The sequence below is a fragment of the Saccopteryx leptura genome, chromosome 2 (genome assembly GCF_036850995.1).
Source record: "Saccopteryx leptura isolate mSacLep1 chromosome 2, mSacLep1_pri_phased_curated, whole genome shotgun sequence".
Classification (NCBI taxonomy): Eukaryota; Metazoa; Chordata; class Mammalia; order Chiroptera; family Emballonuridae; genus Saccopteryx; species Saccopteryx leptura.
In genome coordinates this window covers 13,788,269-13,802,827 of record NC_089504.1, presented here as the reverse complement: position 1 = coordinate 13,802,827, position 14,559 = coordinate 13,788,269, and the positions used below count along the sequence as shown (strand labels likewise).

At 53.4% G+C, this 14,559-nt stretch overlaps 2 protein-coding genes across 5 annotated transcripts in view; both read right to left on the bottom strand.

The window, feature by feature from the left end:
* Positions 1-14,559, bottom strand: part of GGTA1 (glycoprotein alpha-galactosyltransferase 1 (inactive)) — a 381,241-nt gene that overhangs the window by 361,648 nt on the left and 5,034 nt on the right. The window lies entirely within an intron of this gene.
* The window catches only part of TTLL11 (tubulin tyrosine ligase like 11), a 204,011-nt gene continuing 190,519 nt past the window's right edge, over positions 1,068-14,559 (bottom strand). For all 4 annotated transcript variants that reach the window (XM_066367256.1, XM_066367258.1, XM_066367257.1 and 1 more), the window contains one exon: positions 1,068-1,937. In XM_066367256.1, coding sequence (XP_066223353.1) covers positions 1,654-1,937 — 284 coding nt within the window. In that variant the 3' untranslated portion in view covers positions 1,068-1,653. The remainder of the gene's footprint in view (positions 1,938-14,559) is intronic.

The following is a 14,559-nucleotide window of genomic DNA, read 5'->3' as shown; positions in this document are numbered from 1 at the left end:
AGCTCGCGTCCACGGCTGCCGTCCGTTTGAACGGGACTGGGTCAGGAGACAGGGAAGGGTGCTGGAAGGGAGAGGACAAGGACAGGGGCAGGAGAAGGACGTCTGTGTGTCTGGGACCCGCGTCTGCCCACGTGGCCCCGCCTCTTGCCCTTCCTTTGAGACCATTTTCCGAGTCCGCCTGCGAGCCAGGCCCCGGGCGAGTGTCCTTGGACCCTGCGTCCTCCTGACTCGGAGCGTGCTGGCCAGCTCTTCCCAGGGCCGCCGGGAGCCTTTCAAAGGGGGCGCTCTGGGAGAGGGCACGGCCGCTCCACACCCGGCGCCGCTGCGGAGGGCCCGGCTCTGCGAGGGCGGTCTCCGTCCGCCTCCGTCAGCGGCCCCGAGCTGCGACCCGACCCGCCCGCGGCCGCTGTGGAGGGCCCGGCTCTGCGAGGGCGGTCTCCGTCCGCCTCCGTCAGCGGCCCCGAGCTGTGACCCGCCCCGCCCGTAGCCGCTGTGGAGGGCCCGGCTCTGCGAGGGCGGTCTCCGTCCGCCTCCGTCAGCGCCCCGAGCTGTGACCCGAGCTGCGACCCGCGCTGTGGAGGGCCCGGCTCCGCGAGGGCAGGCTCCGTCCGCCTCCGTCAGCGCCCCGAGCTGTGACCCGCCCACGGCCGGTCGCCCCCATGCCGCTCTGGCTCTGGCTGCCAGGCGGCTGCCCCTCTGAGAGGAGGGCTTCCCAGGGATGCACGGGCGCCGAGGAAAGGGCGGTGCGAGGGACAGCACAGGCCCCGTCTCCCTCACCCCGCGCCCGGCGCCTGGGCCTCTGGCCTCGCGCTCCCCTGTCCTAACCCCACCCATGTCCTGGGCCAGCCCCTTCCTCTCACCCGGGCGCCCGGCACGTGGTGGGCGCGCTGGAGCCCTGGGCAGTGCTGGCCACGTGGCAGCACCCCACCCACAGCCGGCTCCAGTCAGAGGCCATGTGGCCCTGGGACCGCCTGTGCTGGGGTGGCGGTCAAAGAAAATCGGGCAACATGACCTCGTGGCTCCTGCCAGCTTTAAGACTGTAGGAGCCTTAGTTCGTGACTTCTTAGTTAATTATTTCTTAATTAATAACAAACCAGACACTGCAGCAACAGGCAAGCTAATGAAATAAATGAGGCTAATCTGTTAACTACACCCATGTAGCACATGATTGGGGTGAGAGAGTCGCGGACGCCCACTGGGTAGTTCCGCTTCATCCCACAGAACGGGCGGTAGGACACAGACACGATGTCCCCGGCTTCCCCCAGTGTTCTCTCTCAGGCTCCGGCGGACCCAGGCTCGGCTCCCCGAGTCCTTTCCTCGCCACGGCGCTGTCTGGGGATCGTCGGTGCCCCACACACGGCCGTGTCATCCCTGTTGGTGCTTCCCGTGAACTCAGGCTACAAGATGCCATCTGTCACCTTTGGGATGTCCTATGTCCACTGATGACTTGCAAATAGGTTTGCCAGCGTGAGGCCCTGGGAGGGGGGCGGGCGAGCATCAGTCGGCCTCTCGTAAGTGCAGCTGGGCAGAAGACAGACACAATCAGCAGAGTCCCGGCGGGAACCCTTAGCAACCCTTCTCTGCCGGCGGGAAGCCCGGGCCTCTCTTCCGCCCCGAAGGGCTTGCTCTTCTTCCCGAAGGACAGAGCGGCCCTCAGGACAGAGCGTGTCTGGAATGGGAGAGCCCGTCTGGGCAGGGCGGGACGCTGCCCTCTGCCAGCAAGGCTGCTGCGGTGGCTTCCTGGGCTGTGCCACTGTATGGGGGCCGGACCCCCAGCCTGCCACTCCGGCCACACACCAGACGCTTCTCGTCCAGCAGGGACAGGTGGTATTCACACAGGTCGATCAGCGAGGCCACCTGCTCGTGGAGGGGCAGCATCTTGAACTTCCTCTGAGCCAGGAAAAAGAAAGCCTCTATGAAGGCCTGCAGGCACATCCCTGTGGGGGAGAAGACGGGTGTTAGGGTGTGTGAGCGGCAGCCGCCAGCACGCTGCCTCAGGAGGCAGCACGACTCCAATCGCTCGCCGCCTTCCCCACCAGGGTTCCCATTCTAAAGACGAAGTAGGGCTCGCTCACAGGGTAGCCAATTACCATGCACCCAGCTGGACGTACACAACCATCCCTGAAGCAACCCTATGAAGTACGTTTAATTAGCCCTATTTTACAGATGAGTCTCAGAGGAGTGGGGAGACCTGGGCAAAGTCCTATGGGTCAAAAGTGGTGGAGTTGGGACTTAAGCCTAATCCAAGGCCTTAGCCTTCTGCACCCCCATAAAACATTCCCATCAACACCCAGCCCCTGACTTGGATAATAAGGGAAAAAGTTATTCAGGTAAGCCTAATTTGATGGTAATGTTCCATATCTGGATAGAGGTATTGGCTTTGTGGGTATGTGTATTTGTCAAAAATCATCCAATTGGACTTTAAGACTTGTGCATTTGGCTGTATGTAAATTTTACCTCAAAAGGTAAAATACACCTGACTCCTTCTCTCTATCCAAAACTCTATTTTGGAATGGTTTAAAATCCCCTCTCTGCCGCTGCAATGTTCTTTTCCTTACTAAGCCTCATAAGTTCCTACCCATTGTTGGGATCTGAGCTCACAGCCACTTGCTCCGTAAAACCGCCCATCCCCAGCTGAGACCCGGCCTTCAGCACAGGCCTCCTGTGCGTCTCCTTGTAACACACACGGCAGCTTGTTCCATGCTTATTTGTGTGGTTCTTTGACAGTCTATCTTCCCCGCTGGGTTGTGAGTTCCTGCTCACCACTGTACCCCACCTCCCTGAGCCAGGCACCCATGATGTGCTCAATTTACACACGCTCCACACAAGAGTGAGTGGGCGAATGAGTCGGTTCCAGGCACTTGACAGACATTACCACTAATTCCCACAACACCTTTTCGAGGTATTATTGTTATGCCCCACTTTACAGACGAGGAAACTAACTCAGAAAGCCTGAGTAACTTCTATGAGGTCACACAGCTAGGAAATAGTGGCTTGGAAATTTAAACTTTGATTCCCAATTTGTTTAACTAAAACCGTGTAGCACGAAAGGCTCTGAGTCTTCCCGATGTCGAAGGAAAAGTGAACCGTGTGATCCAGATTCACGGGACCCCCTGGGATCCTTGGGAGGGTGGCGCTGAGGCCGAGCCGAACGCCACACGGCGTTTTACACAGACGAGGCGGGCTGGACGCTGCTCGTCCACACCTTCCCCCACACCTTCCCGGTGGCCTTGCTGCCCGGCTCAGACGCACCGTTCCCCAGCTTCCGTCACCACGGGCAGACGCCTGGCCTGGAATTTGTAAATATTGGCTTAGCTCAGGACCCTGGGATCTGAGAGCTCTTTGAGCCTTGGGAACTTGCGCTGAGCAGAGCTGTTTTGTCTCTTTCCAAGTCCTGCGGGGCTTTTTCGCTCAGCTTCTTGTGACTCCCCGACGCTCTCCAAGTCCCCTGCTCTGTTTGGCTCTAATAGGAGCAACTTGATAACAAGGACAGCAACCCTGGGGTAAAGCCCCTTTCATGTAAATAGAGCCCTGGTGGGACAGCAAGGCAGGGACATGGGGCCTCTGTCTGAATCCGAATCCAGAGACAGAAGTTTCCTAATCTCTGGGGCTGGGCTCTCCTAGGATGTGTGTGTGTGCCTGCGTGTGTGTGTCACTGTAGGTGGGAGGGGCAGACACACGCAGAGTGGAAGAGGCCAGGATCTAAAGCCAGAGAAACTCCGTATGGTCCCAGTCCCCAACTTCTCAGCGTGTGACCCAAACAGCACTACCCAAAGCATGGTCCGCAGCCTGATGCCAAGCCCGGGAACTGCACGCCCCTGGTCCCTACAAGATAAGGAGCTCGGGCCAGATTGTAAATCACCCTCCTCATCAATCACATTGTTTAGTTCAGCCGGCAAACAGCGCTACCCAAAGTGTGGTCCGCAGCCTGGTGCCAAGTCCGGGAACTGCGTGTCCCTGGTCCCTGACAAGATAAGGAGCTCGGGCCAGAATGTAAATCACCCTCCTCATCAATCACACTGTTTAGTTCAGCTGGCAGTGTTTTGTAGCAAGTCTTTCCTAACAAAGGAAGCAGCACTGAGTTTGTATTCTGGCTCAAGCCTCATGTCCGGGACTGTTAAGGCACAGTCCGTGGATTGCAGCTCTGAGTAGCTCCGGTCCGTACAACCCTTCCCAGCTTTAACGCGCATGCCAGTCACCACGATCTTGTCAAAATGCAGATTCTGAGGGGGCGCCCAAGACCCTGCATCCCTAAGCAGCTTCCGGTGATGCCCAGGCTGCTGGTCCTTGCAGCACACTGAGCAGCAAGGACAGAGCACCTTTTATTCAACAAATACTTGTTTCCTTTCCTTAATTGAAGCAGACAGTGATTAGAGCTATAATGCACAAAAGAAATACACTGAGGACCTTTTTTGGGAAAACAATGCATAGCTAAATGATCTGGAAGAAGCCATTCTAAAATTAGAAGTGGGATTTAATGTGTTATACTTGGTTTGCTTGTCTGCATTTTTCTACAGTAAACACGTATGCAACTTTAAAATATGCAATGGAAAATTCTAGAGGGTGAAAGGAGGCTATACAAGGGCTGCTGATTTAAATTATGAACCTTTTGCTACTACCGTGTGTCCGTAAAGTCATGGTGCACTTTTGACCGGTCACAGGAAAATAACAAAAGACGATAGAAATGTGAAATCTGCACCAAATAAAAGGAAAACCCTCCCAGTTTCTGTAGGATGATGTGGCAGCATGTGTGCATGTGCAAATGATGACGTAACACCGTGTATACAGTGGAGCAGGTCACGGCCATGCTAGTCGAGATGTGGACGGTACAGAGGAAAGTTCAGTGTGTTCTGTGGCTCGCTAAATTCGAATCCGTGACCAAAGTGCAATGTGAATATCGGCGCATTTATAACGAAGTGCCACCACATAGGAATAACATTACTCGGTGGGATAAGCAGTTGAAGGAAACCGGCAGTTTGGTGGAGAAACCCCATTCTGGTAGGCCATCAGTCAGTGACGAGTCTGTAGAGGCTATACGGGATAGCTCCCTAAGGAGCCCTAAAAAATCTGTGCGTGAGCCCACATCGAACTGCACGGAATAGGTATGAAACTGGGAGAGTTTTCCTTTTATTTGGTGCAGATTTCACATTTCTATCGTCTTTTGTTGCTTTCCTGTGACCGGTCAAAAGTACACCATGACTTTATAAACACACTGTATTTAAATTTGAAGTTATGCACATATATTACTTTGAAAAAATACAATGTAAGCATATGTATTTAACTTTTCTGTATATTAACTGATATATATGTGGAAAACAGAAGAGGCGGTAAAGGGGAATGGGCGTTACTGCCACTTGCACGAGTCAGGTGTGCTATGCCAGGTGCTCTGACCCTCACTACAGCTCCCATTGTGCAGATGAGAAGATTGAGGCCCAGAGAGACTAACTAGCTTGCCCTCAGGTCACACGCTGGTAAGTGGCAGGGCTGCGATTTGAACCCAGGCTACACGGAGTGCTGAGTTTTGTACCTCATTCCTGAAAAACCTTCCTAAGCAACCCTACTGAGAACACTCTGGGGGTAAGAACACAGCGGCGAAGGACAGACATGCTTTCTTGGAAATGTGTAGAATCTGCAGGAAGCAGTAAAGGCAATGAATAACACACATGGTATTCACTGCTGCCTTATTTACAGCGGGGTGACAGCACAGTGTCTGACTTAGAGCATATTTTTATATCCTTCTTTCTACTTTTGTATATTTTCCAAGTAAGATTATGCATGATCACTATTGATAATAATTAGAAATATATATATATAATTTTTAAAATGCTCCCAGCCTGTCTCGCCAGTAGGATTCTCTGTCCCTGGAAGCAGGGTCATTACCCCAGTCTTCTCTATGTCCGCAGTGCCCAGCACAGCCTAGTGCATAGCAGGCACCAGTACAGACCCACGCGATCCACTTGAGTGGACTGGGACCCTTTAACAATCCTGGGACACGGGTGTTGTTTCCATTTGACTGCTGGGAGCAAGGGGCAAAGGGAAAGAGCCTGTGAAAACGCTTCTCTTAGATGATGTGCAGAGTCGGCCAAACCAAGATGATGCAGACCAGAGGCTCTCACAGTTCAGAGTCCCAGGGGCGGGGGTTGGGCAGGTGAAACACAGACCCATTCCCGAGGTCCTAGTTCTGAAGGTCTGAGAACTCGCACTTCCACCACATTGCCAGGTGACGAGTCCAGCGACCCCACTTTGAAATCCCGTCTCATCCTCCTCCCACCCACTCCACGTCCAGTCAGTATATAGTCCACCCCAGGGGTCCCCAAACTTTTACACAGGGGGCTAGTTCACTGTCCCTCAGACCATTGGAGGGCCAGAATATAAAAAAAAAACTATGAACAAATCCCTATGCACACTGCACATATCTTATTTTAAAGTAAAAAAACAAAACAGGAACAAATATAAATACAATATTTAAAATAAAGAACAAGTAAATTTAAATCAACAAACTGACCAGTATTTCAATGGAACTATAGGCCTGCTTTTGGCTAATGAGATGGTCAATGTCCGGTTCCATATTTGTCCCTGCTAGCCGTAACAAGTGATATGACGCGCTTCCAGAGCTGTGACGCATGCGTACTGCGTCACCGGAAGTAGTACAGTACGTGAGCGACGCCGTGCTTTGCGCCGCCACATACAGTGCTCCAGGAGCACAGGATGCATCACTGACCACTAACGAAAGAGGTGCCCCTTCCGGAAGTGCGGCGGGGGCCGGATAAATGGCCTCAGGGACCCACATGCGGCCTGCGGGCTGTAGTTTGGGGACCCCTGGTCCACCCGGAAAGCCCAGCTGCAGGAAGGGGCTTTTTTGCTGGAGAATCAGCCCTCGAGCCGCAAGGTGCCTGACTTTGGGCTAAAAATGTCTTCAGTTGACGCTGATGGAGAGCACACTCAATCAGATATTTAAAGATACATGATGGAGCTGGAAGCCATGAGACTGTCCCACCTTTGCACTGAGTCTGCTCTTGGCTTCCGAGACACCCCACTATCCCGGTCTCTCCCAGCGGTGCTCGCCCACCGGGCGGGGCCGCCCTGCTGTCCTCGCTGTGCCCCACGTCCGTACTGACCCAGAGCACCCCGAAAGGTCCTCACAGCCAGGCCCCAGAGCACCTGGGGACCAACGTCAGACTCTGAGTTTCATGTTGAGGAAGACGGGAGGCTAGAGGGGAGTTTAGAAGTGACCTGGCCAGTGTGGCCTCTGTGTTGGGAGCAGGGGCTGGGGACACATGTGAACGGAAGCAAGGAAATCCATGTGGGGGCTCCCATGCGAGTTTCAGTGGGAGCTGACGGTGGCTAGACCGGCGTGGTCATGGTGCAGGTGTGGGGTGGACAGCCTGCGGTAGGGCCGGTGGACCAGCGGCCTGCGTGTGGGTTGGACATAGTAGGAGAGCAAGTCCTTAGGATGGGGGGCCTCTAACACCAGCTGAGGGGACTGACCTCCCTTCATGGCCCACGATTTTCAAACACTTTATGCATAAAGTGATCTGGGGACCTTGCCAGACATGCAGGTTCCGGTCCCCAGGTCCTGGAACTCTGTCCGTTGGTGCTGAGGCTCCAGAGCTGGCACCTGCAGTGTCCACGCTGGGGATTCTGTGCCATGGTGATCAGGGGCCTCTGGAACACACTGCACTAGGCCATCTGCTCGTGGGCCCTGGAAGAGGCAGCGGAGAGCGGAGGCAGGAGCTCGGGCTCTGAGAACCCGGGGCTGGCCCCGCTCTGCTCTGGGCAATCAAGAACCTTTGCGGATGCACAGAACACGCTCTCCTCTTTGAAAGCCACTGCCTGCCCTGCCCCTCTCTTCATCTGCTCGGGCGGCCATACCAAAACACCACAGCCCGAGTGTCTTCGACAGCGGAAATTTCCTTTCTCACAGGCCTGGGGCTGGAAGTCTGCGGTCAGGGTGCCGGCAGAGGTTGGTTCCGGTGCGAGCTCTCTTTCCGGCTTGCTGCGTCCTCATTCGGCAGAGAGAGTGAGCCACTCTCTGATGTCTCTTCTTTTCTTTTTCTTTTTTGTGACAGAGACAGAGAGAGACAGATAGGGACAGACAGGCAGGAAGGGAGAGAGTTGAGAAGCATCAATTCTTTGTTGCAGTTTCTTTAGTCTTCTTAGTTGTTTACTGATTGCTTTCTCATATGTGCCTCGACCAAGGGGCTACAGTAGAGCAAGTGACTTTGACTTCAAGCCAGTGACCTTGGGCTCAAGACAGCGACTATGGGGTCATGTCTATGATTCCACGCTCAAGCCAGCGACCCTGCGTTCAAGCTGGTGAGCCCGCGCTGAAGCCGGCAACCACAGGGTTTAATTTTTTTTTTTTTTTTTACAGGGACAGAGAGAGAGTCAGATAGAGGGATAGATAGGGACAGACAGACAGGAACGGAGAGAGATGAGAAGCATCAATCATCAGTTTTTCGTTGTGACACCATAGTTGTTCATTGATTGCTTTCTCATATGTGCCATGACCTCGGGCCTTCAGCAGACTGAGTAACCCCTTGCTCAAGCCAGTGACCTTGGGTCCATGCTAGTGAGCTTTTTGCTCAAGCCAGATGAGCCCTTGCTCAAGCTGGCAACCCCGGGGTCTTGAACCTGGGTCCTTCCGCATCCCAGTCTGACGCTCTATCCACTGTGCCACTGCCTGGTCAGGCTCCAGTACCTCTTCTTATACGGACTCCAGTCCCATCAGATCAGGGCCTCACCCTTATAACCCCATTTAAGCTCGATTACTTCCTCAGAAGCCTTGTCTCCCAATATAGGCACAGTGGGGTCAAGGTTTCAACAGTGGGTTTGACAGGGACACAATTCAGCCCCTAGCACCCCAGCATGCTTGGTTCTGCTGAGGTGCACCCAGCACTTGGGGACACTCTCCTACCACTACCTAAGTCTCTGAGATCACCTGAGCCGTGCAGGAGAAATATAAGAAATCCTACCCCTCTCCCCTGTTCCCTACCTGCCCCCTGGAAAACCCCTCACAACTCTGAGCAGAGTTGGAAGCATCTCTCTGGTAACATGGCTTTAGTGGCCTGTAAACTGTGAAAGTAAGGAAGGGAAAGGAAACAATAACAGTTACTAAATATCAAGCCCTCATTAAGTGCAAGGCCCTCCCCTAAGTGGGCATTTAACTTAACTCCACAGAAAACGTATGAAGCAGGTGTTACCAGCAAACCGTTTCACACTCGAGAGAGTCGAGTCGACAAAGTCACATAGCGGATAGGTGGCAGACCCCCAGGACCATTCTTGCAACTTCTTTACTCCCCTGAGGCTGCCCAGTGGGAGTGTGATCTCCAGAGGTTGAGAAGGAAGACACCACCCTGCCTGTGGGGCATGAGGGACGAGCCTCATTCGTCTCTCCGGGTTGTCAGCAACAAGGTGCAGTCAGAACCTCCGGCTCTGCACACAGGCTGTCCCCACCTGCCTCCTGAGAAGCTGTTGAGTATTTTTTGATACTTCATCTGGGCTGACGGATGTCATCGGAGAAAGCAGCCTTTGAAACGTTCCAGTTGTAGCCGTACGCACGTCTCTCACCTGAGACGACCACTTGGATACGGGGACGCAGCCCCTGATAGGGGATGACCTCATTCTGTCCATCAACCGGGCACGGGTGGGCCCACAAGCTCCCTCTGGCTCCGTGTCCCCTCCTCTCCACTCCCCAGGAGCTGTCCGTGCACACAGGACTTCACCAAAGCTCTGGCGGCTGCTCTCCGAAAATCCCACCATCTATTCCGGGGCTTAAGGATGAAAACAAGAATAATACCTATGTGTGCACAGTACTTGCCAAATTATAAAGAATATCCGTTTCCTCATCTGGTTCTCAGAGCAGTGTTCGGAAGAGGATGTTACTACAAGCATTCATTCCCCATTCGCGGTGAGGAACACACACCCAGAGAGGCCCAGTGGCTTGTCAGAGCCCCTGCAAGTGGATGACGCAGCGTTGAAATCATGCCTACCTGACTCCCAGACCCACATTCTTTTTCCTACAGCACGCAACATCTGACGTTTATATGTTATTGTACAGTTTACAGAGCACATTTGCATATGTGATCAAATTAAATCATTGTCGAGAGCGAGGGATATTACCCCAGGATGAATATGAGATATTTCTTCTCTCGAATACGCTTGAGCTTCTCGCTAGTACTTCTATGTCAGGGTCCTGGTGTGCTGGGCTAAGATAGCTCTTTTCAGTTCCTCCTCTCTCCCTAACCCCTAGATCTCTCTCTCCCTAACCCCTAGATCTCTCTCTCCCTAACCCCTAAATCTCTCTCTCCCTAACCCCTAAATCTCTCTCTCACTACTCACCCAGAATGGATGTTTCTGTCTCGCCGTGCAATCCTAAATGTGTCAGTGTACCAGCCTTCTGTTTGGAATCATCGGTAGGAAATAAAGCTGGACAATCTTGACTTGAATTAGCTCAGTGATTCCTACCCGTGCGGTGGAATGTTCCCCATAAGAGCTATCTGGGAAGGCTGAGTCAACTCCACGGTGGTTAATCACCGGAATCTCAGTCCTGCTCCCCACTCCTAGGATGACCCGCAGCCTGGCTCCCAGCACTACAGTTTCTCCAGGCCTGCGGCTGGTGTCCGCATTATGGGGCATCACACCTGGGCATTCCCCATGAGATGGCCTTCAGGTCTGTGGAACTGTGACTGGCAGTCGGAAGGTCTTGTCTGGGTCCTATTCTCTGCTCCTTACTGGCTGTCTCATCTTTAGCAAGTCGTTCCACCGCTCGGGGTCTCTGTTTCTTCATTTGTGAAGTGGGGACAGCACTATCCGCCCCCAGGGGCTCTTACAGGCACTGCCCATATAAGCCCAATACATGCTTCAGATTAGGGGCAGCGATGCCCACCTCAGCCCTCACCTGGGTTCTGCTCTCTCTCCTCACTGTGACTGCTGTGCCATCACAACATTGGCTTTATTTCTTCTCCTACAGCAGGTAGTGGATTGCTGGTCTCCGTACTAGACAGAGAGATCCCCACCCCCAGCCCTCACAAAGCGGGCTCTCAGCAAGGCTTGTGGGACACGTGAGCCCACTGACCGGGTCACCAGCGGGGAGCCCCCTGCAGGGAGGCCAGAGGTCTCAGCCCCATGCACTGCGCAGCTTTGAGCCCACCATCACCTGTCTCCTGGCCGCACTGCTCCCTTCTGCAGAAGGAGTGGGGGGGCTGGGCGATTCCTCGGGATTTCAGAAGCATCGGAGTGATGGCAGCTTCAATGTTTTAAAAACGGTAACAACGAAAATCACACGCCACATTATGGAGGACATCCTGCCCTCCAGGACTCACAGGGAGCCTTTTCCCTGCGCACGCTCATTTAATCCCATGGCAACGCTGAGAGGCCCAGCCACTCGCCCCAAGTCACACTTCCCTGGCCCAAGGCGGCACGGCACCGTTGGAGAGCGGTGGTGTTGGGATGCCCACCGCTTCTCCACATGGCTTCTCCCCAAACTGGGCAGAAACCTCTCAAGGGCCATCTTCCCAGAGAAGAAAGGCAGAGCTCGGGCCCAGGGGCCGCGTGCACGCGGTCATTGTGTCTAAGCATTACAGCAACAAGTCACCATCACCTTTGTCCCTGGCTGGACAGCAAGATTAATAAGATTCAGGAAGGAACCATAAATAGACTTTGCAGAAAAATCATTACCCTCAGAGCCCGCAGCACCCAAATAGCAAACATGATCAAAGGCGAAGGCAGCTACCCCATCATGTTGTTAACGACAGGTCATGCAGCAGGCCATCCAGAGTGCCCCAGGGGTGTCACTCCAGTCCCATCCAGCGCCACCCGGTTCCACCATGGCACGGACACAGGTTCCTGAGTCACGGTCTGGGAAGGCAGGCTAAGCACTGGTCACTACTGCCTGCGACTCCTTCGTGCTGTTCCAGATGGTTCTCATGAGAATAATGGCTCCAAAGGGACCTTCTGAGACTCAACACTCACTCCTCAGCAAGTGACCAAGACCTCTGGCTTGAAAAGTATTTCGAAGATAACACAATCCAGACCCTTACAGGAAATAACACTCAAAATAATAAGAATTGATAAGAGTTGTCTGCGTAAGGCATGTGCTTAGTATGTGTCGGGCATGTTATAAGCACCTCTCAGGTAAGCGTCAAAATAAAATCTGGGTGATAGGTGCGTTTATGACCCCCCGCCCACCCATTTCACCCGTTAGCGCTCACCTGTGTTTAACGACATAGTGGAACTTTGCTTTTATCTTAAGTTTTCTATTTGTTGGTTGAGCTCAGAAGGCTTCCAGCGTGCAGGAAGGCACCGTATTTCCCTATGTATAAGATGTACCCTTTTTCGAAAAATTTGGGGTCTAAAAACTGGGTGCGTCTTATACAGAGGTTGTAAATTTTTTTACTTGTATTTCCTTTTTTGCGCTTGTTTCTGGGCTTACAGCTGTAGATTTTTTTACTTACATTTCCTGCTTTTTCGCACTTGTTCTCTTTACGCTCACTGTTTTGCACTTGTTACCGGGATATTATGGTAGGTTACATTTTGCCATGTTCTGCCCAGAAATGGCTCAGAAAAGATTTTCATACAGTGCTGAATTCAAGTTAAAAGTGATCCAGTTCCCTGGCCGGTTGGCTCAGTGGTAGAGCGTCGGCCTGGCGTGCAGGAGTCCCGGGTTCGATTCCCGGCCAGGGCACACAGGAGAAGCGCCCATCTGCTTCTCCACCCCTCCCCCTCTCCTTCCTCTCTGTCTCTCTCTTCCCCTCCCGCAGCCAAGGCTCCACTGGAGCAGAGTTGGCCTGGGCACTGAGGATGGCTCTATGGCCTCTGCCTCAGGCGCTAGAATTCCTCTGGTTGCAACAGAGCAACACCCCAGATGGGCAAAGCATCGCCCCCTGGTAGACATGCCGGGTGGATCCCGGTCGGGCGCATGCGGGAGTCTGTGAGACTGCCTCCCTGTTTCCAACTTCAGAAAGATACAAAAAAAAAAAAAAAAAAGTGATACAGTTTGCAAAAGTAAATGGAAACTGTGCTGCTGAACATAAGTGTGGTCCTCCTCAAACTGAGAAATCAATCCGAGACGTGATGAGGAGATGTATGAGCTTTATGATGAATAAAACTTGAGTTCAATAACATCATGTAATACATTTTTTTTTTTCAAATTTCGGGCCTCAACATTAAGGTGCGTCTTATACCTAAGAGTGTCTTACACATGGGGAAATACGGCACATATATTCACCCAGAGTCCCACAGATGGCAGGCGTGGTGGGATTCGAACCTAGGCTTTGTGAGTCTGCCCTCCCAGCCTCGGGCTTACTCACACAAGCAGGGAAGAAGCCATAAATCAGGAGTTAACAAAACTGTTTCTCGTACTATTTGTCTAACCTCCTGTCGCTTCCCGGTGAGACCGAGCAGCAGCTGCCCTCCCAACATTGCAGACAACGGTTCCCTCGCCCACACCGGGCCATCTCCAGCAGGGCGGCGCTCATCACCTCCCCAGGAGGCCCCTTCCCACAGAGTGCTCTCTGCCACCGAGCTGACATGTGCAAAGCCTCCCCACTGGTCCGGCTTTCCGGTAGAGCAAGACTAATTTTTCTTCCCCACAATGGCCTTGCTCTGGAGGATTTGTAAGGCAGTAGCCAGGGTGATCCAATCCCACAAACACTCACTGACCACCTGTCACGTGGATACAGAAATGTGCCGGCCCGTGAGCGCAAGGGGAGGGGACCACAGGGAGGGAGAGAGGGCTCTCGGACCTGGGAGTAGAGTGTTGACACAGAGGAAGAAGCCCAGCATTGCGGGGAGAGGCAGACAAGCTTACAGAGCTCCTAAGGATGGAGAGGTAGGTGGTCTGGGGTCAGTGCCTGGAGCCCCCAGCTCATAAATTTCTTTCCTTCTCTGGAATCGTGCCCATCAGACATCAAATAAATACACCCGGGGGGTCCTGCGTTGTTTAGGAGGCTGCCTGGACATGGCATCTCACGAGTCACTCTGTCGCTGCTCCCTGATCAGCCAGATTTCCCATAAAGATGCTGGTTGGCCCTGGCCAGGTGGCTCAGTGGATAAAGCATTGTCCCAGAGCACCAGGGTCATGGGTTTGACCCCTTGTCAGGGCATGTATGAGCAACAATCAGTGAGTGCTCACTAAATAGAACTAAGTGGAATGAGTTGCTCTCTTTTTTTCTTTCTCTCCCCCCCTCTTCCTCTCGCACTCTCAAATTAGTAAAGAAATAAAAGAAGAAGAAAATGCTGACACACGTGCTGTCTCCACAGCCGTGGCCCTGCTCATCGGGGTGGACGGCCGCTGCCTCTCCAGCGCTGGGCTCAGCCCCTCCCCTGCCTCTGTAGCATTTGTCAACGTGGAAACCTCTCTTCCTGAAACACTCTCCTCCTGTCCCTTTGATACCCACCTTCCTGCTTGTCTTTGTTTCGTTCTGTAAGCTCCCGGCTCAGGCTCCCCTGTCCTCGGCTGGCTTCTCTCTGCTTTGCCCAGCCCGGGGTCCAGCAAGGCTCTGGGCCTGGGCCCAGCTTCTCTCTCCTCCTCTCATTCATTCCCCAGGCCTTAGATAT